Raw genomic sequence first — 19,938 nt, forward strand, 5'->3', positions numbered from 1 at the left:
AGGGTAAGAGTCTATTTGAAGATGGGGAGGCAGGACAAATCCTGATAGACAACAGAGCCTTCATGGTCTAACCTCTGAAGAAGGATCCATATTTGTCTTTCCTTTATACTGTAATATATTCTTTGGCAGGTGCACAGAAAATACTTAACAAATGCCAGAAAAGTGTGCTATAAGGATAGACCAAGAGTCATTTACTCACTTATTCCAGCCTCTGAATCCCAGAAATGCTTGACCCAGGAACTAAGACCATTGCTTTTTCCTTGTTTGATTTCTTTCTCTTGTGAATTCTACCCGATTTCAGGACTACTAGATGAAGTATAGATGGGTCCTTTCCTCTGGAGACCCTTTGTTGATTAATAATTAGCTGTGATACTTGTCACTCATTCCAAGATCACAGGGGCACCTTTTGGTGCTTGTCATCATATGCTATGCCAGATAGTTAATTTTTTGAGATTTATGTCCAGGAAATTTGCCCTTTAGGTGTCCTCTTTATTATAGCTCTGAGGTTAGAGAAGCAGCTGCTGATGGGTTAATTAGTATCTTGAGGGGATGTCTTAGTTAGGGTTTTACTACTGTGAAGAAACACCATGACCAAGGCAACTCTTATAATGGACAACATTTAGTTGGGGCTGGCTTACAGGTTCAGAGATTCAGTCCCATTATCATCAAAGCATCATCAACCTTATTGACAAGGCAGGAGCATGATAGCAGTTAGACAGGCACAGTGCTGGAGGAGCTAAGAGTTCTACATCTTCATCCAAAGGAAGTCAGGAGCAGACTGACACTCAAGTGGCTGGTAGGACGTTCTCAAAGTCCATCCCTATAGTGACATACTACTCCAACAAAGCTACATCTCCTAACAGTGCCACTCCCTGGGCCAAGCATAAACAAACCATCACAGCGGGTATGGAGAATGTGCTTCCTATCCTTTGACAGTTGCTTACTTGGTCTTCTCAAGAGATTCTGACATGATCACTAGAATGTTATTTCATGTAGAAAACACAGATTAACTTGACCTCCTGGTTTGCACATGCAGCTCAATGGAATTAATCAGAGTGAAAGACAGAAGGTCTATCAACTCTGGTTGTATGGACGGTAACACTGGGGTGTATGTGGCATCCATGGAACTCCCCCTTTAACTCCCACATTTTGCATGTTTGGTATTACCTGTGCCTAGGCAAGGGGCTGTGACTTCTGGACAGAATTAGGGTACCAAGGAATCATACTATTCTGCAAAGGCATAACATCAATCAGAAATGCTCTTTGGAGGGCTAGGGAGGTAACTCAGTGGTAAAGGGCTGGCCTAGCCTGCAGAAGGCCCTGGGTTTGACTCTCATTACCTCTACCCTATCTCCTACAACAACCCCAAAGGAGGAAAAGTTAAAATAATAATAATAATAATAATAATAATAATAATAATAATAATAATAATAGCTATGTCTGGTGGTACATATCTGTAATCTCAATGTTTGAAAGGCCGAATAAGGATTTTTGAGGTCAGTCTAGGCTAAACAGTGAGACGCTGTTTAAAACAACCAAAAAATACTCCTTGACTTAAGTCACCCTGTTCATCAAAAACAACCCAGAAGAAGTGTTTCTCTCCCCCTCCGGATTCTCCAGTGCCTTTAGAAAGAATCTCTCTCTAGCTCGGGCTGGCTTAGAATTTACTATGCATCCCACAATTATCTTGCCTCAGCTTCCCACTGGCTGGGATTACAGAATTCGCCACCGTGCCTCATTATGTCAGTCATTTTGTTATCTTTTCTTTGCTTTTATTGTGACAGGGCTTGGTTTTATAGCTGTCTTTGGCTTAGAATTTGCTAGATAGTTTAGGCTGGCCTTGAACTTGAGATCTTGACTCAGTCTCCCAAATGATGGGATTGTACATGTGTACCACCATACCTGGCGAGAAGCAGTTGCTTAAGGTTTAATCATGATGTGACCAGTTTAAGAGCATTATTATTATTATTGTATTATCACTATCATCATCATCATTATTATTATGCCAGTGGAGAGCTATATGAAGTCACAAGAATCTTCTGTTTGGAAGGAGTAAGGTCTCTACTATTACATTCTCCTATTGAGTTCAGTTTTCCCATGATTCCCTAAGTCCTCAGCTTCCTTTTGCACAGTGCATCCTTTCCTTGCTAACATCGGTGTCTTTAATCTGGACCTTTGTGGTTAAGGCTTCAAAGCATTCCAGTTTTTTTGAACTTACTCTGCACATGGAAGAGTCTATCTTTGCAGAATGTGGGGAGACTAGATTCCAGTTGCTCTGCGTTATCACTCTCTCCACCCTTGAGCCTTTTCATCCTAGTCGAGGAATAGTCACAGTAATGACACGACAGCACTCTGCTACACCTCTCCTCGTGGGCTGCACTGTCACCTCCTCAAGGCTTGCTAGACTTGCCTTTTCCACATGGGACTTGTTTATCTAGTTGTCCTGTTCCTAGAACTTCCTGAATAATTGATATGGTCTCAAATGGAACCAAATCTGGGAGCAGACTGACCCACAACCCTATCCTGGGGTCTTAACTTCCTCCAGGTATATCTTCCCAAAGCATCTCTTAATATCCATGTATCAAATTCCTCATCTGGAAATCTGTTGCCAGGGAAACTGATCTAAAGATAAACATATATCTCCTCAGACTGTGGCAGGTGGATTGTATACTCGGAAGCTTTGGGGCAACACCTGGTCTTGGGACCAGACATCATTACCACGTTTGCTGACTGTCATTATTCTTGGGTGGTAGGTACTTTATTGGCTAATAACATTATTGCCATTCCAGCCAATCCCACCACCCCTTCCTTCTAGGAAAAAAGATAATGGCTAGCTGAAGCTACTACTGCAAACCAGCTCAGTTCACTCATGCTTTGCTCTGGGGCTTCTCGTGGTTGGTTACTATGTCTCTTCTATTCTCCTGCTTCTTCTACTCATTCCATTCTTCAGTGTTTATCCTATCCCGTCTCCCTTGAAAGGTAAGTGGGGACCTAGGGGTGCAGCTCAACGGCAGAGTGCCTGTCAGTGTGCATGTTGTCTTAGGTTTTGATATCTAGCACTGCAAAAACATGTACACATAGGAAAAAAAGAACTTCTTTAAAAAGAAAACCTTCATTGTTGTTGTTGTTGGTGTTGTGTGTGTGTGTGTGTGTGTGTGTGTGTAGTTTCTCCTTGAATTCTCTGAGCTTCAACACGATCTTTCTGTTAAATCTCTCCTTTAGTATTTAATTTGAGAACTAAGACTCCTACCTACTAGTACAATGTGGGAGGAGAGAATAAGCTGCCGTAAGTTTAGTGCTACAAGGAAGCAGGCATTGTATGATCCAGTCTATTTTCTGTCCCCAGATCAGCCCAGCTCCTGAGATGTGGGAAAACCAAGTTGCCGTTCACACTTACCTTGTTTTCACCTTGACTGTTGAAAAATCCAAAAAGAAATGTTGCTCATTTTGTTTGGTAAAATTGTATTATGAAAAGGCCAACCACCTAACATCATTAGTGGCATGCATTTTTAAAAGCCTCTATTTAAGAAACTTCTTGTCAGAGATGATGGATTTTAAAAGACTGATCTCATACCAGAGGGAAAGCCAGAAATTACTTGGAGGGCATCTGCAGTCATAGAACAGAAAATAATAATGACTAAAATCCAAAGGCAGAGCTAGGGAGACAAGTGGTGGGCGGAGCCAGGGAGGCAAGTGGTGGCCGAAGCTCTAGCTGTGCAAGTCTGGACCCCCAGAACACAGGCAAAGCCAGGTACACGGTCACTCCTCTGTAATCCCAGATTCCCGTGGCAAGATGGGAGGCAGAGACAGGAGAGACCCTGGAAGCTTGGGGGCCAGCTCTCCCAGTGTGCAAAGTACAATGGCAATCAACAGAGAGACCCTGGAGATAGAGGTGAGAACTTACACCTGAGGTTGTCCTTTGATCGCCACTAGCTCACCATGTCCTATAAGTCCATGTTCACATGCACAAACAAATGCATGCATGTGTGCACAGAGAGAGGCGGGGAAGAGGAAGGGAAAAAGGAAGGGAGGGATAGAGGGGATGCTGATAAAGAAAGGACTTCAAATGGAATCACACTTGCTCAGCCTACAGGAGGCCCAGGGTTAGGACATGGATTTAAAACAAAGAAACAAAACAAAACCAAAAAAGGCAGCTAAGTATAGTGAGACAGAAGAAGGATATATTAAGCTTCATGCGATTTTTGTTCATGATGCTGGGGATTGATCCAGGAGCTTCAAACATGCCAAGGCCATAGGTTATCCATAAGTTCCCCACTATAGCATAGCACCTTAGTGTGAGTAACTGCAAAAAGTCTTTTTTGAGTGCTAGGGAAATGGCTCAGCGGTTAAAACGCTTGCCACATAAATATGCAACCAGAGGTCTTTCCCCAGACTCCACCTCAATGTGGAAGAAGACAAGAGGCTCTACAAAGCTGACCTCTGACCTCCGAATGTGCACATGACACATTTCCCTCCCTCCCAGTCGTTTTGCCCAAGGACTAGAGATGGAGTCCGATGCCACCAGTATCTCCTCTCCCTTCCATTTTTGCTAGTCCATGCCTGGCATTATAGGTTAAAGTGTGTTCTCAAAAAATGTGTTGGCATCCCAATTCCAGTACCTCTGAATTTGATCTCATCAGGAGGGAAGGGTCTCAGCACGCGATCAAGTCCAGGTGAGCTGGTTTACCAGGATTCATAGTAAGTAAGGGGATTCAGGGATTAAACAACAGAAATGTGTTTTTCAGTACTCTGGAGGCTGTGAGTCTGAGGTGTGTTTCTCAGTACTTTGGAGGCTGTGAGTCTGAGGTGGAGCTGTCAGCAGAATGATTTCTCTGTGACTTGTAGAGGATACTTCTCCCTCTGTCCCCACACCACAAAGGCCTTTCCTCGGAGCATGTCTCTTCCTCTTCTAATGCCACAGTCACATTGGATCAGGGCTCAATGCTATAGAATTATTTTAATTTAAACATCTTTCAAAAGCCCCATCTCAAAGTATAGTTACATCACTAGGATTGTAACTCAGTATATACATGGTCTGTGTGAGATACTGGATTCAAGCCCCAGCACCTTAAAAAAAGGTAGACGAATGCAGTTATAGAAGTGTTAGGACTTCAACACAGGATTTTTGTAGTAATACAGTGGCATGCATTTTTAAAAAGCCTCTATTTAAGTCTATCTATCTATCTATCTATCTATCTATCTATCTATCTATCTATAAATCTATCATATTAAATGCAGCCTGTAATAGCTGAAAACATTAAAGTCATTAGGGTAGCTCTTCTTCCCTACTTTGTGGTCTCAAGGATTGAACCAGGAGCCTTTTGCTTCTTGTATACCAAGACATAGGTTAGTTTTTTTTTTTTTTTAAGATTTATTTATTTATTATATACACAGTGCTCTGCTTACATATGTGTCTGCATGTCAGAAGAGGGTACCAGATCTCATTATAGATGGTTGTGAGCCACCATGTGGTTGCTGGGAGTTGAACTCAGGACCTCTGGAAGAGCTTTCAACCTCTGAGTCATTTCTCCAGCCCTGGTTAGTTTTAATTTTACCTAAGTGGCATCCTTATGAAATTGTAGACACAAAAACAGATGCATGGAGGGAAGGCATGTGAAGCCATAGGGAGAACACCATCCATTGGAAATGACTGCGTGAAGCTTCTGGGAGCCAGGGATGCATGGGGCAGACCATGGAGCTAATGACAGGTTGATTTCTAACTCCTGGATGCCAGAGGTACATGATTACACATAACACATTTCTCCTGCTCAAGCCAGTCAGTATGTGGCACTTAGTTATAGCAGTCCAGAACATTGATCCAGCTTGATTCCTACTACACAGAGACAATCTTTTCCAGGTGATGCTGGGATGGCCCTTACCTCTGCTCTTTCATTCTGCTTCTCAGCTTTCATCCCTCAGGGCATCTCTACCTTCAGTATAAAGCTAGAATCCCAACACAGTTCACCTCCATACTCCAGTACTGTGGTACCAGGTTCCGTTGTCTCTTTTCTGAGGTACAGCAATAGCCTTCTTGAGTGATCTCTCTTACCTCCCCACACAGAGAGCAGCATGATTTTGCTAGAATAAAATGTATATGGTTGTTGCGGGAAATATTAAAAAAGAACTGCAAGTTCCCATACTATACCCAGCTACTCTGCCCCAGCGGGCTGGCTGGCCATGCACTGGTGGGCAATGGCCAACCTGTTTTTGTCTCTTGGAAACCCTGACTCAGAGCTCCAAAATCTTTCCACCCAGCTTGCTAGGTTCCCACTGGCAGGTCGCTACCACACCAGCCCCATGCTTCAAATCCCCCATGGCCTTTGTGATGCACATCAGGCAAACCCACGCTTTGCCTTGCCATCGTACCTTTCTCTCTTGAACCCAGACGGACTGCCATGTGAAGGAAAACACAACGCAAACTAAGTTCAGAAACAACAATAACGTAATCGCTGCGTGCAACAACTAAAACCTAATCTTGTAAACCTTATTAAATCTAAATCCTCCGGAGGCAAATCCTGGTGGATCCGCCATTGAAACCAGGAGACACTAGTAGCTACATCTTGTCCTCACACTACCTGATCCAAAAGGACTCTCTCTCCCTCCTGCTTCTTCTCTTCCCCTATCTAACCCTGAAGTCTCTCCTACTCACCCAGTGATTGGCTCCTTTATTCACTAGGGGATGGTTCACAAGAAGTCATCTGAGTAGGTGATCCTTCCCTCCTTCGCAGCCCTTCCCAAGAGAACAGAATTAACATCAAAATACAAGCAACTCCACAACATGTGTGGGTTAGAGAACTATACTCCAAAATGATGAGCTATGGCATGCTGTGAATCTCTCTCTCTCTCTCTCTCTCTCTCTCTCTCTCTCTCTCTCCCTCCATCTATCATCTATCTGTCTCTATCTATCTATCTATCTATCTATCTATCTATCTATCATCTATTTATCTAATCGAGACAAGTCTTATGGTGTCACTCACGTTACTTTGCCATCTTTCCACCTCAAATTTTATATTTGCTAAAATCAGAGGTGTGCACCACAAGACACAACGTCTGGGTATTTTTGTACTAAAAGAAATGGGATGAGTGGAAGGTATATTTCAGAAGTAGCAGCTTCACACACTTAAGGCCCTGTGTTTAATCCTAGCACTGGGAAAAAAGAAGTTGGAAGACCTTAGAAACTATCTAGGCCCACATACTGTAATCTTCTAAAGAATTAGGGCCTTCTTAACTTTCTCCTGTTTTTCTCCCCCATGAGAAACTTTCTAGAATTCACTTATATGTAATCTCCAAGTTAGACTCATATATTTGACTGCTTGGCCCTCAGTTGGTGGAACAGTTTGGGACAGATTAGGAGGGGTGACCTCATTGAAGGAGGTATTTCACTAAGAGAGAGCTTTTAAGTTTTAAAAGTTGACACCATTTCCAATCAGCTTTCTCTCTGGCTTGTACTTGGCACTTGTGGATCAGATGTAAGGTTTTAGCTACCGCTTCAGTACCATGGCTGCCTGCTACCATATTCTGCACCATGATGGACATAGATCCTATCTTCCTGGAACTGTTAATCTCCAAATTAGATGATTGCTTTTATAAGCTGTCTTGATTGTGGTATTTTGTCACATAAATAGAAAAGTAACCAAAACACCAGCAACTTTTTAAATAAGTTAAGAAAAATTGGTTTCATAGTCCTTTGTCTTTCCTTGGGGCTCCTACTCAGCAATAAAGATTTTTAATATACAGACTGGCAGTAGCTCTAAGTCACATGATCACAAACTGTATTCTGTTTAACTTGGCATGTTTTTCTGCCTTTAGACTGTTTTGACGACCTTGAAATGGGCAAGTGACATTTGCTTTTAGACCAGCCATTCAGCCAACCAACCTCACATAGTGACAACAAGAGCTGGGTCCTTTAACCTCTTAGGACATACTCTTGGCCTTTTGTGGTCACTTAAACAGAGATTGGTGAGCAACTGCTTAGGGACATATTCTGACAGAAAGTTGTGGCTCAGAGTAGAGTGGGACCCAAGGCTCCCATTCTGTGGTAACAGAAGCAGACGTAAGTATTACAAGGGCTAGGAGAACTTTCTTCTCTAGCCTTTGTGAAGATTTCTCAAAATGAACTCATACCAGGAAGATAAAAGGCAAAAGAAGAAAAGAAAAGAGAAAGCACACAAGTATATTAACATAAAAAGGAGAAAATCACAGGAGTGGAAATAACCCCATTCCGACATGATTCAGAAGCTCATGAACTTCCATTCCACAGGGCAGGAAGGAAGCAATGGGATAGGCAGATAGGGATTTAAAGTTTAGTAATGGTTGACAGGGAGAACTGAATCAGCCCAGAGGAACTCACATGGCCATGGCCAAAGTCTACTGGGCCCACACAACAGATAGTGGATTAAAAGTGATTCTTTTGGGGATATTCGGTGAGACTGAAATAGAAGACAATGGCTTGTGAGGTAAAGATCTGTCTGATTGTGTTGCCAGATCAGTATTTTCTCCTGTTGTGTGTTCAGTCAATGAAAGCTCAGGATAGAGAATAGAGATAACTACTTCACTGGCTCCAAGTTTTTTGCTGATAAGGGAACTAAACAGAAAGCTTCTTCCTGCCCTGCTGGGAAGAGGCAAGATGAGGTTCTGAGCCTATTGGTAAGGTCTTTTTTTTTTTTTTTTTTTTTTTTCTTCTTTCAGTTAAACTGCTTATCATTCCCAAATCTACCACATTTTGGGAATCTCATTCTCAGTAATACAATACACTCCAGCAAGCAAATGATTTCTGCTTTGTGAATTTGTGTAGGCTCCCAAGAAGATAATGTTTTTGTTTATTGTTTTTGAGACACAGTATTATTGTAGTCCAGGTTGCACTTGAACACTTTATTCTCCAGATTCCACTTCCCAAATTCTGGGATTATAGGCATGTAGGAGATAATTTTACCCCTTTGTAAGAAAGCATTGGTGAAGCCAGGCGGTGGTGGCGCACGCCTTTAATCCCAGCACTTGGGAGGCAGAGGCAGGCGGATTTCTGAGTTTGAGGCCAGCCTGGTCTACAAAGTGAGTTCCAGGACAGCCAGGACTACACAGAGAAACCCTGTCTCGAAAAAAAGAAAAAGAAAAAAAAAAAAAAGAAAAGAAAAGAAAAGAAAAGAAAGCATTGGTGATAGCACAGAGTTCTCTCATCAGAACTAGTAACTATGTGACCTGACCTGCTCATCACTCAGCATTTCAAAGAAATGATGCTTAGAGGTTTAGTAAGGTGTAACTTTTCCCTTTGAATTAAAGAAGTCCTCTTTAGAGGGAAGTTCATGAAACTCAGGAAGCAATGAAATTTAGAAGACTCAAGAATCCCATGGGATCTGTCTCCAGGTCACATAAACAGCAAGCAATTGTTTCTGTGGAAAAAAGATTCTTTGGTGGAATTGTCTGCTCCCTGTGTAGAGAGCTCCAGGGATAGCAGCTCTGTGAGCTGTCACCAGTTATGGGTGGGTTTTACATCTACTTTTAAGTCATTATTCATGCTTCTGTGAATGACTGCAGTAAACCAGTCATTTCACCAGGGTAGTTTTGATGGAATGGTTTATTTACTCTGGCATTTGGTCTTTTGTTGGTGCCCTAAATTAAGTGAACAGATGTTTGTTCCTGTGTTCCCAGTAAAAGTTATGTAACACAGGGATTACAAATTAACCATTGTTGCTGTGTGTGTGTGTCCTGCCACCATAAAAATCAGTATGGAGGTTTCTCAAAAACTAAAGATAGGTCTACCACTCCTGAGAATTTACGCAAAGACTTCAAGTCAATTTTACCGCCAAGATATTTACACATCAATGTTTATTGCAGCACAATGTATAAATTATGTAAGTGACCTAGGTGTCCATCAACAGAGGAATAAGGAAAATGTGGTGTGTATAGACAATGGAATTTTTCCAGCCATAATGAAGAATGTTGTTACGTTGTTTGTTAAAAAAAAAAACAAAATGGACGAATTAGGAGATAGCTGTAAGAAGTGAATTAAGCCAGTCTTAGAAAGAGACATAAGTTTTCTCTCTTGTGGTTCCCAGACTTTATATAGTCATGTAACTAATGTATATATACATGTGGAGAGCTCTTGGGATGGCTTCTAGAAATTTAACAAGAATTTGACATTGGGCTAGGACAAGGAAGTAGTTCAAGATGAATACAGCTGAGGAATGTATTGTATTGCTTGTATCTTGGTTGTCCTGATAAGTCCCTGAATACAGTGACCATGGGACTTTGTTGATTGCCTTCTTTGACTATTTTGTGTATGCTTGTTTGTTCCTTTACTGCTTTATCTTTGATCTAAGAACTGAGCCTATTCTTTGCATGTACCTAGAATGGTATAAATGCAGACTGGCAAAAACATGACTCCACTTCAGCTTCAGCACTGGCTGGAGTCATGTTATAATGTCTAGTTGTCTCTTTTTAAATTTAACCCTCACTCCCTCCCTCGAGACCCGTTTGGCTGACTGAGCTGGCTTGGTTATATACATGACATGAGAGTGATTGTGGGTCATGGAGAAATCAAGCTGGAACTAAGCCAGAAGCTTCCTGTCCACTGGCTAGCTTTCATACTGTTGGAAGGTGCCATGTAGGTTTCTGGTGGTGAAAAGTCATCAATAGTTTTACCCATAAGCTACAATATGAACCTGTCAGGTAAGGGGTGCCCACCGGTGCAATAATGGTACAACATTATAGAGATAACCAACTGCTTTCTGATTATCACTGAGGCCTGCTCCAGGGGAAGGAATTCATTTCTGGTACTGTAGGCTTGGCCAAAAACTATGACTGTGGAAGTCATAAGCTCTAGTTAGAAAACTACTGTTGTTAATTTGCTAAATGAGCATGGTGTCAAGCTGCCTTCTAAACATTTGGTTATAATAATAGATTAGGGCTGTTCTCAGCTCTGGTCAGAGAAGCTTCTGTTTGCAGTGGGTGACAGTTAATGCAAAGCCTCAGAACTGTTTGAGGTGTTGAGAATAAGTGAATCTCGAGTGCTCAGTCTTAGTCTTGACATTTATGTCAGCCCCTCCGAAACCCAGGAAGAAATGGATGAAAGAGTTTAAGAATCACAGAATGGTGAGAAGTCTTAAGAAACAGTTTTTTGGACACATTATAGCTGTTGCTCTCACAAATAAAAAGATTTGGTTATCTGCACAAGACCTACTCAAGACTGGGCCTGTAGACATTCCATCATGGATAGAGGAGGAACTCAAGAGTTCCTTTTCCTGCATAAAGAAATATTGTCAATTAATGGTTGCCGGGGCATGGGGATAGTCATTTTCTATAGTGGTGTGGGTGCTGGTTGGTTGTCAATGCTCCATTTAATGACTTCCAATTCAAGCTCATGCCATTAAACTTAATTAAATTCAGTCTCCCCCTCCCCCCACACCCTGAGAACCAACAGAACAGAACAATTGCAAGTGCAAAGAAGGAGGGATTCTGTGGGACTGGGGAGGAAAGACAGTCATGGGTGGTAAAATGACCAAAGTATATTCTCACAGGAATTGTCAAATGAAGAAAGTCAACAGCAACAAAGAAAGTAGAAATGGCCAGGTGGTGGCAGAGCCCTGCTTTAATTCCAGCACTCTGGAGGCAGAGACAGGCAGATCTATGAGATGGAGCCTAGCCTGGTCACAGTGAAAGTTCTAGGACTGCCAGGGATATGCAGAGAAACTCTGTCTTGAAAGAAAACAGCAACAACAAAACCAAAATAGGACAATAGAGAGAAGTAGAAATGAAACAAGCTAAGAGAATAAAGGGGATTGATAAGGATGGGAAGGGGGCTAGAGAGGAGGGCAGGAAGATACAGAGAGCATGCTCAATGTATCATATATACTTGCATGACAATGGCCTTAAGTAATACAATAAGATGCATAGTGACCATATGCAATGAGAAATTAAAAGAAGAAAAAATAATAATCATATTCTTGTTACACAAGCTATTCAACCAGAATACAAAGGAGTTGTAAAACATAAACCACGAAGAATCAATTATGGAACCTAGCAGTTTTGTCACTGGGACTTTGACAAGTGTAGTTTGAGTGTGATGGCGGAGGACAAAGCTGTGAGAATGGTTCAGGATAGCATAGGTTTGTCTCTCTCCTGAGGAGTACAGTTGAAAGTGCTATGTCTGGAAGGACACAGAGGGGTTAACAGTGATTTGTTTGTTTGTTTTTGTTTTAGGGTGGCAGAAATTAGTATTCTTGTGTGCTGGGTGTTAATGATGTCATACGTATGGGTGCTGATGATGCAGGAAAGAGTAGGGACATTGCTAGAGAGATGCCCACAAGTGGGAAAGAAGGTAGGAGCTTTCAGTGAGGTACTATACAATTATACTTAAGAAATTATTTTCTAAAAGGTAGTGAATATTCAAGATGCATCATTTCCTAATGATATTACTTTGTCCATTATCTATATTGAGGTTACTTTTGACTAACCCTATGTGGATGGTTGGAGATATTCGACTGGTCCTGTGTTTTATTCCTAACTCTATAGTGAGCTTAGCTTTAAACACAGTAGTATTCTCACCACAAGAGCTGGCAAATTAGAGAAAAGTGGTATCTATTCAATTTGCCTTATAAGGGAAGGAGTTTGTTAGGCATTTGTCTGTCCGCCCTGTATTTGGAAGCCAGATGAGTAGACTGTCCCTAAACTAAGTGCAGAGAATTCACCCACAAGGACAGAGGTGAAATGTTTCCATTTCTGAAGGGGGAGGACATCCATGTTATGGCCTGGCAACAGGGCTGGGAAAGGCAGCAATGGAAGCCTGAGATGAGAGAAGGGTATGAGACAAGGTAGTTTAGAGACATTTTTATGTTGATAGAGCGTTGGCCGGACACCATTCAAAAACCCGTTGAAGGGGCTGAGGGTGTATAGATTAGTGGTAAAAGTGCTTGCCTAGTAAGCAGAAGTCCTGAGCCTGATCCCAATACCACATAAAAACGGAGTATGGTGGTATATGCCTGTAAACCCAGCCTGTAATTTCTCTGGAGGTAGAGGCAGAAGAACCAGAAATTCAGGGTAATCCTCTAATGAATCAAGGTTATATGAGACCCCTCTTTAAAAAAAAAAAAAGTTGGGGGAGAGAAAAATCCAACACACACACACACACACACACACACACACACACTCTCAAGAAATGGGGGAGGGAAGAGAAAAGGCCTGTTGAGGTTGATGGTTTTTGAATTCTGACAACAGGGTTTGTCTCCAAAGAGAGGCTTTGAATGGCCCAGGCAAGTATGGATGTCAACACCTCAGGGAATGTCCATGTTTAACCTAGCACCAACATACCCTATGTCTGGGACTTTATTTTCCTATATTATTGAGTGGGTGTTGAATCCCATACCTTATTCCTTTTACCCAACAGCAGGTTCGGGATGAATTTGCTGCTGAGCCTACAGTATCTGGCACACAATACGCGCGAAGAAGTAGGTGAAGAATTTAGTGAAGAAATGTAACATTTGCTGCTTCCAGCAACAATTGCTCTTTGAAGGAAAGAAAACACAACAATTCTTCTGTATCCTTTTCCTTGCTGACTGCTGCTTAACCTTAATCCAGGAACTTCCCAGAGTTGGATAACTCTATTTCCTAGACTGTTCAGGGAGAAAGACAGTTTCCTGCAGCCAGAGGCCCAGCCCTAAGTCTCAGGCAGCCATCCAGATCAGTGAAGTGTGCAGTCGCTGGCCTTTGTCTCGCTGGACTTCTCTGCGCAGGGCTGTGGCACCACACCCGTAGTTTCAGGGTGGTGGCTTACCTATTTATTATATCTTATATCTATTTGGTTCTATCAACAGAGGATAATCCTGTGACCTCCGGCAAGTGCTGGCTTGGAATTCTGGCTGCAAATCGCAAGGTTGCAGGGTGTAACTGGGTGGCTCCGAGACAGGGCGCTATCTACAGGCGTGGCCAGGGAGGGGACGTGGACGTAGACACTCTTTCCAGCAGCTGGGGTCTGGGGCTTTACAGGACGTAAGTTGAAAGGAGACTTGGGTGTGACCTATAGCCTTGTCTCGAAGGAGGACAATAAAGTTTGAGAAGTTTGAAAAGGGGAGAGAAAGTGAACGCCCCTTTCCCCGAGGGGTGTGGCCGGAGCTCGGCGAGGAGCCTGAAGGAGGGTGCACAACATGGGGGTCACCGTGGACGTGCACCAGGTGTTCCAGTACCCCTTCGAGCAGGTGGTCGCTTGCTTCCTCCGAAAGGTACCAGTCCCACCGACCTGGGAAGTGCGTCCCCTGCGGAGAGCTTGAACTGCTCCCGGCTGCGTCTCATGGTTACCGGACCCAACCCCCAGGGGTCTAGACTCAGCCTCCTAGTGCCCCTCCAGAGCGCTTGCTGCTCCCGGGATGTGCAGGGCGAGGGTGGAGGCGGTTTTCCTCAAAGGCTTCTCTCAGGGATGAGCGGAGGGCGCCGTGCAGGGCATCACGTCCACACGCCGCCCTCCTCAGGCAGAGGATGTAGGCTCCGGGTGGCCTCCCAGGGTGGATTGTCTAGTTCTGCTTTCTGGTTCATTTCCCAGTTTTAAAATGCTAGTGCATGCTCTTGAAGCTGTGATCTCGCTAGTCTCTCAGCTGTTACTCTACTGTTTCAATACTTTTCTCTTTACTAAAAAGCAGTGGGACTCCTCGCAGAGCTCACCCTCTCTGGATCTTAGTTTGCTTATCTGTAGCGTGAGAAAAGCAGTGCACATTCCCAGGGTTGTCATGAGGATTTGAGTGAGATAATAAATAAGGAGCCTTTATCACAGGATTGATGGTTGTAAGGGCTCAGAAATACTGCTGTTTGTACTATTGCAGTTAAGGGATTCCATGCCCCTCATGATGAGGGCCTCTTTCTAGGAACTGTGTCTCCGGCTAACAGTAAAATGGAAAAACATCCCTGAGAACTGGTTGTCTGGGAGGTGGGACCCTGGACTCTAATCTGTTTTTGGTTTAGTTAGGTCTCTGGGTGATCGTGGTCAGAGGGCCTCTCTCCAAGATCTAGTATCTGGAAGATAAGGACTTGGACCCATAGATCTTTAAAGTCTCTACAGCTTTCACAGCGTTGAACAAGACTTGTGATTGCAGCTGCCCTTGGGCAGTGAACTGTAGCGTGAAATCTGTTTAGCCTAGAAGTTAAACGGAGGCTGTGTTATGAAGGTGGTTTGCTGGGACCTCCCTCCCATTACAGGAGGGGCCTCCATCACTTGGACCTGCTAGGTCCACAGCAAAAGTCTGATGAGTGATCAGGCTTCTAGGCACATTATTGGAACAGATGACACCTCATGGTTCTTTTCAGACTGGCAGTTTGGAGTGTGGGTCCCAAGCAGGTTTTTGTGTTAGTTGCCTTTGCACTGTGATGAAGTGCCTGGGATAACGAACTTTATGAGGAGAAACTATCTATATTGGCTCACTGTTATGAGGGCTCCCATTCACAATTACTTTGTCCTGGCTTGCTTTCTGTTGTTGCAATAGAACATTGGCCAGCCGGGCAGTGGTGGCTCACTCCTTTAATCCCAGCACTTGAGGCAGAGGCAGGGGCAGGGGCAGGGGCAGGGGCAGGGGCAGGGGCAGGGGCAGGGGCAGGGGCAGGGGCAGGGGCAGGGGCAGGGGCAGGGGCAGGGGCAGGGGCAGGGGCAGGGGCAGAGGCAGAGGCAGGCGGATTTCTGAGTTCGAGGGGCAGGGGCAGGGGCAGGGGCAGGGGGCAGGGGGCAGGGGCAGGGGCAGGGGCAGGGGCAGGGGCAGAGGCAGAGGCAGGCGGATTTCTGAGTTCGAGGCCAGCCTGGTCTACAGAGTGAGTTCTAGGACAGCCAGGGCTACTCAGAGAAACCCTGTCTTGAAACCCCAAATATATATATATATATATTCTCTCTCTCTCTCTTTCTATATATATATATATATATATATATATATATATATATATATATATATATATATAGCCAAAGACAGCTATGGGATGAAAGGGTTTATTTCAGCTTATAGGCTATTCATCATTGCATGAAGTCGGGCGGGAGCACAAGGCAGGACCGGAAGCAGAGACCGTGGAGGAATGGAGTGCTGCTTTCCCAGCCTTGCTCATCTAACTTTCTTCTAGTCTCCTGCAACAGCTCAGGAAGCTGAACATTCTGCCTTTTTCTTGCCCCAAACCCCCAAATCAATTACACCATTGTACCCACAGACAACAAGGTCAGGCTCAGCGCAGCACTACACGATCCCACTGTTCGGTACCAATTTCTGTCCCAGTTTGCTCGCTGTTATAAAATACTGACCAAAAAGCAACTTGTGGGAGGGAGGCAAGGGTTTATTTTATTTTACTTCTCCCAGGTCATATTCATCGTTGAGGGAAGCCAAAGCAGAAACTCACTCACGGCAGGGACCTAGAGGCAGGAAGTAAAGCACAGGTCACTGTGGGACATTATTAGGTCATGGGGGAACATTACTGGCTTGCTCTCCAATGTCTTACTCCAATGTCTGCCCAGGGGAGGCACCACCCACACTGGGTTGGGCCCTCGCACATCAATCATTAATCAAAGAACGTGTCCTTTCAATCTGCTCACAGGCCAGGCTGATGGATGAAATTCCTCAGTTGAGGTTCTTTCTTCACAGCTGATGCTACTTTGTTTCAATTTGACAGCAAATAACCAGCTCAGTTGCCCTGCTACTCTGGGCCTGTGGAGAGGCAGCATCTCCTGGTGAGAACCTGTGGTAGAGCAAATCTGCTTAGGTCTGAGCCGAGGAGCAAAGTGGAAATGTCGGATGGACTGCGTTCCCATAATCCAGTTCAAGGGCACATACCAATGCCTAAGGGCCTAAGCGTCTCTTCCTACAATTCTCCACCTATTCAAGAGTCTACCATTACCCAGTAGGGCTGCCCTGGGACCTAACCATTAACACCTAGCCCTTGAGATATTCAAGATAGAAACTGTAGCGCCATTGCCACCTGGGAAAAAGGATTGTCATTGGGAAAAGGAGACCTCTGCCTTTTCAGAGTGGGAGAGACACTTGCCTAGTCTTCACTACCATCCCGGAGGCCCCTCCTCCCCCTTTTTAACTCTCCCTGGGCAGATCTCCCTTTGTAAAACCATACACACAATGCCACATACCCTCTTCTTTGTAATGCAGTCCCAACATATCAGTTTCAGGTAAAGGTGATGGGTTTTGAGAGAGAGAGAGAGAGAGAGAGAGAGAGAGAGAGAGAGAGAGAGAGACCAACATTAATAAATGATGATGTGGTTGGCATCATTTCAATGGGTGATGATGCATCCTTCACACAAGGAGCATACAGGATGGTAGGGGGCAGGGCGGCTACCCAGTCCCACATGGAGGCTTTAGTAGGTAGGCTTTCTCAGTAAAGTGACACTAGAGGTTTGCTGAAACATGGACAGGAGTTTTCTAGGCAATCTCTCTCTCTCTCTCTCTCTCTCTCTCTCTCTCTGTCTCTCTCTCTGTCTCTCTCTCTCTCTGTCTCTCTCTCTCTCTCTCTCTCTCTCCACATTTGCTCTGTGTATAATATAGTAGTATCTCTACTTCTCCAAGCAGGCTAAGAAATCATCACGACTGACTCACTCACGTTGAGTCAGAAACAGGCTCAGAGAAGTCTAAGTAACTGTTCAGCATCCCCAGCTAGCAAGTTGGAGGGCCAGGGTCTCAGCTCATTTGAATCTAAAGCCCATGGCTCACCAGTGGGCTGTGCTTCCAGCTCTGCACACAGAGGTCTTGCAGAAGATTCTGAAGACAGGGCAGTGACTCAGGGCTTGGCTTTGCTGAATGTCGTGCCCCTCGGTTCATTTGCCATTCATGATTTGCTCATCTGGGTGGACTCTGCACCTTCTATGATGCTTAGCTTAGATGTAGGTGGGTGGGACATGGTATTTGCTAGTCATTTCTGTGCAACAAATCATTCTAAAACTTAGTGGCCTTGCCCAGTGACAGGCTTTTAATTCTGGTGATTCTGTGGGTTGACGGAGCTCATGTGGTTGGATTTAGTGTGGTGTGGCTGAGATCACTGACACAAGAACATTCAGTATCTGATGCCATTCTTATAAGATAGCTAAGTGCTTGTCATGTTTGAGAACTATGGACGTACCCAGGTATGGTGGCTCATGCCTGTATCCCAGGCCATGGTGGGTCTGAGGCAGGATGATCAGCAGTTTGTAGCCAGGCTGGGCTACAAAGCTAGACCCTGACCCAATAAAATCCAAAACCAAAGAAATTAAACCAAAATATTAACAAAAAAGAATTCCTGTAGTCAGCCACAGTGGCCGTGAGTTACAAGTGCAGTATTTAGTCATGACTAAAAGACATTGTTTTCTTCTGGTCCTCCAGACCTTACAATCTTTCCTCTTATTTTATTTATATATGTGAGTAGAGTGTAGCTGTCTAAAGACACACCAGAGGAAGATGCCGATTCCATTAAAGATGGTTGTGAGCCACCATGTGGTTGCTGGGAAATGGCGTGGAAGAGCCATTGGTGCTCTTAACCACTGAGCCATCTCTCCAGCCCCCTTACAATCTTTCCAACCTTTCTTTGAAAGGTCCCTCTGAGCCATGGTGTGGTGTGTGTGTATGTGTTTGTGTGTGTATATGTGTGTGTATTTGTGTGTGTATGTGTAATATTGATATGCACTCCACAGTCCTGTATTCTCTTCACTTTGACTAGTTGTGAGTTTCTCTATTAGCCACCATCTGCTTCACAACACATTACCCTGATGATGTCAGAGATCTGGGAAACAGCATTCTAGCATGGAGGGAAAAGGGGTTCATGAACCTTCACTTCTAACTAATCACCTATGGACAGTGTATGGCTTCTCAGGGAGAGAGAGTTAGTTTTCTTTAAGGGTATAGCTCCTGGTAGGTCTACCGAACTCTAGTGGATGGCCCCCACACCTTGAATATATGATGGCATAACTTAGAGTTCATGGGATATTAAATATTAATAATAATGACACAAAGTGGAGGTAGATAGAAAGGTGGGTGTGGGTCTGGGAGGCATTAAGGGAAGGAGTTGAGAGTGAGTATGGTCAAAAAACATTGTGTGAAAATCTCCAAGAATTAATAAAAGTATTTCTATTTTTAAAAAAGAATTGCTTCCTGTGGGTAGATATGGTCCACTGATGCACCCACATTTCATGGGAGCCCCCAAGCACTGAGCGGCATGCGTGGCTGTGTAGACATTCTCCTTTGCTCCTCTGTTAGAGGTGATGTGATGCTACCACCTTCTAGACTTCCTGTGAGGATCAGAAGTGCAACAGATCCACAGGCGTGTGCTTTTCATACAGCTTTTAGTAGTAAGAGTTATATTTTGGGCAAAATATGCTTCAAATACTTTTAGTCCTAATAATGATACTTTTTAAAAAATGATAATTAAAAAAATTTTGACCAAAGCAGTAGGCAGAAGAGACCGTCACTTGAGAAGCTCCCGGGACGTTGAATCTGATTTTGCACAACAGTGGGCAAGGCTGCTTTAGAACTGAGGGCATTGTATCTTAAATAGAATCTACTGCTCTGTGGCTTTGGGTATGTCCGGGTTCCCCTTCCAAGTTCCAATTCAGTACTATTTTTAAAACCCAAGGAATGCCTGATCTCCTTACACCTGTCTGTTGGCTGCTGTGGGCAAAACATTAGCCGCATGCTTTCAATTATGGGTGGTACCTAGAAAACGGAGGATAGAATTCTATTTGTGGAATACAGGATTCCTCGTCATCATGGAAGAGTGCTGAGACTCAGCATGGCTCCTTCGGATGCTATGCTATGCTATGCTTTCCATGACTGCAGCAGTGGATTCAGTGTCCTTGCCTTCCTGGTTCCCCTCTTTGTATAATTCTACTACTTCTTCCTCCTCCTCCTCCTCTTCTTCTTCTTCTTCTTCTTCTTCTTCTTCTTCTTCTTCTTCTTCTTCTTCTTCTTCTTCTTCTTCTTCTTCTTCTTCTTCTTCTTCTTCTTCTTCCTCTTC

At 43.9% G+C, this 19,938-nt stretch overlaps 1 protein-coding gene across 4 annotated transcripts in view; it reads left to right on the top strand.

Annotated features, from left to right (window-relative positions):
* Positions 1-13,700: 13,700 nt before the first annotated feature.
* The window catches only part of Prelid2 (PRELI domain containing 2), a 73,044-nt gene continuing 66,806 nt past the window's right edge, over positions 13,701-19,938 (top strand). For 2 of the 4 annotated variants that reach the window (XM_076912729.1, XM_034518209.2), the window contains exon 1: positions 13,987-14,210. In XM_076912729.1, coding sequence (XP_076768844.1) covers positions 14,136-14,210 — 75 coding nt within the window. In that variant the 5' untranslated portion in view covers positions 13,987-14,135. The other 2 variants (XM_076912730.1, XM_034518210.2) reach the window with 2 other exon arrangements.

The sequence above is a fragment of the Arvicanthis niloticus genome, chromosome 14, assembly GCF_011762505.2.
Source record: "Arvicanthis niloticus isolate mArvNil1 chromosome 14, mArvNil1.pat.X, whole genome shotgun sequence".
NCBI classification, from domain to species: domain Eukaryota; kingdom Metazoa; phylum Chordata; class Mammalia; order Rodentia; family Muridae; genus Arvicanthis; species Arvicanthis niloticus.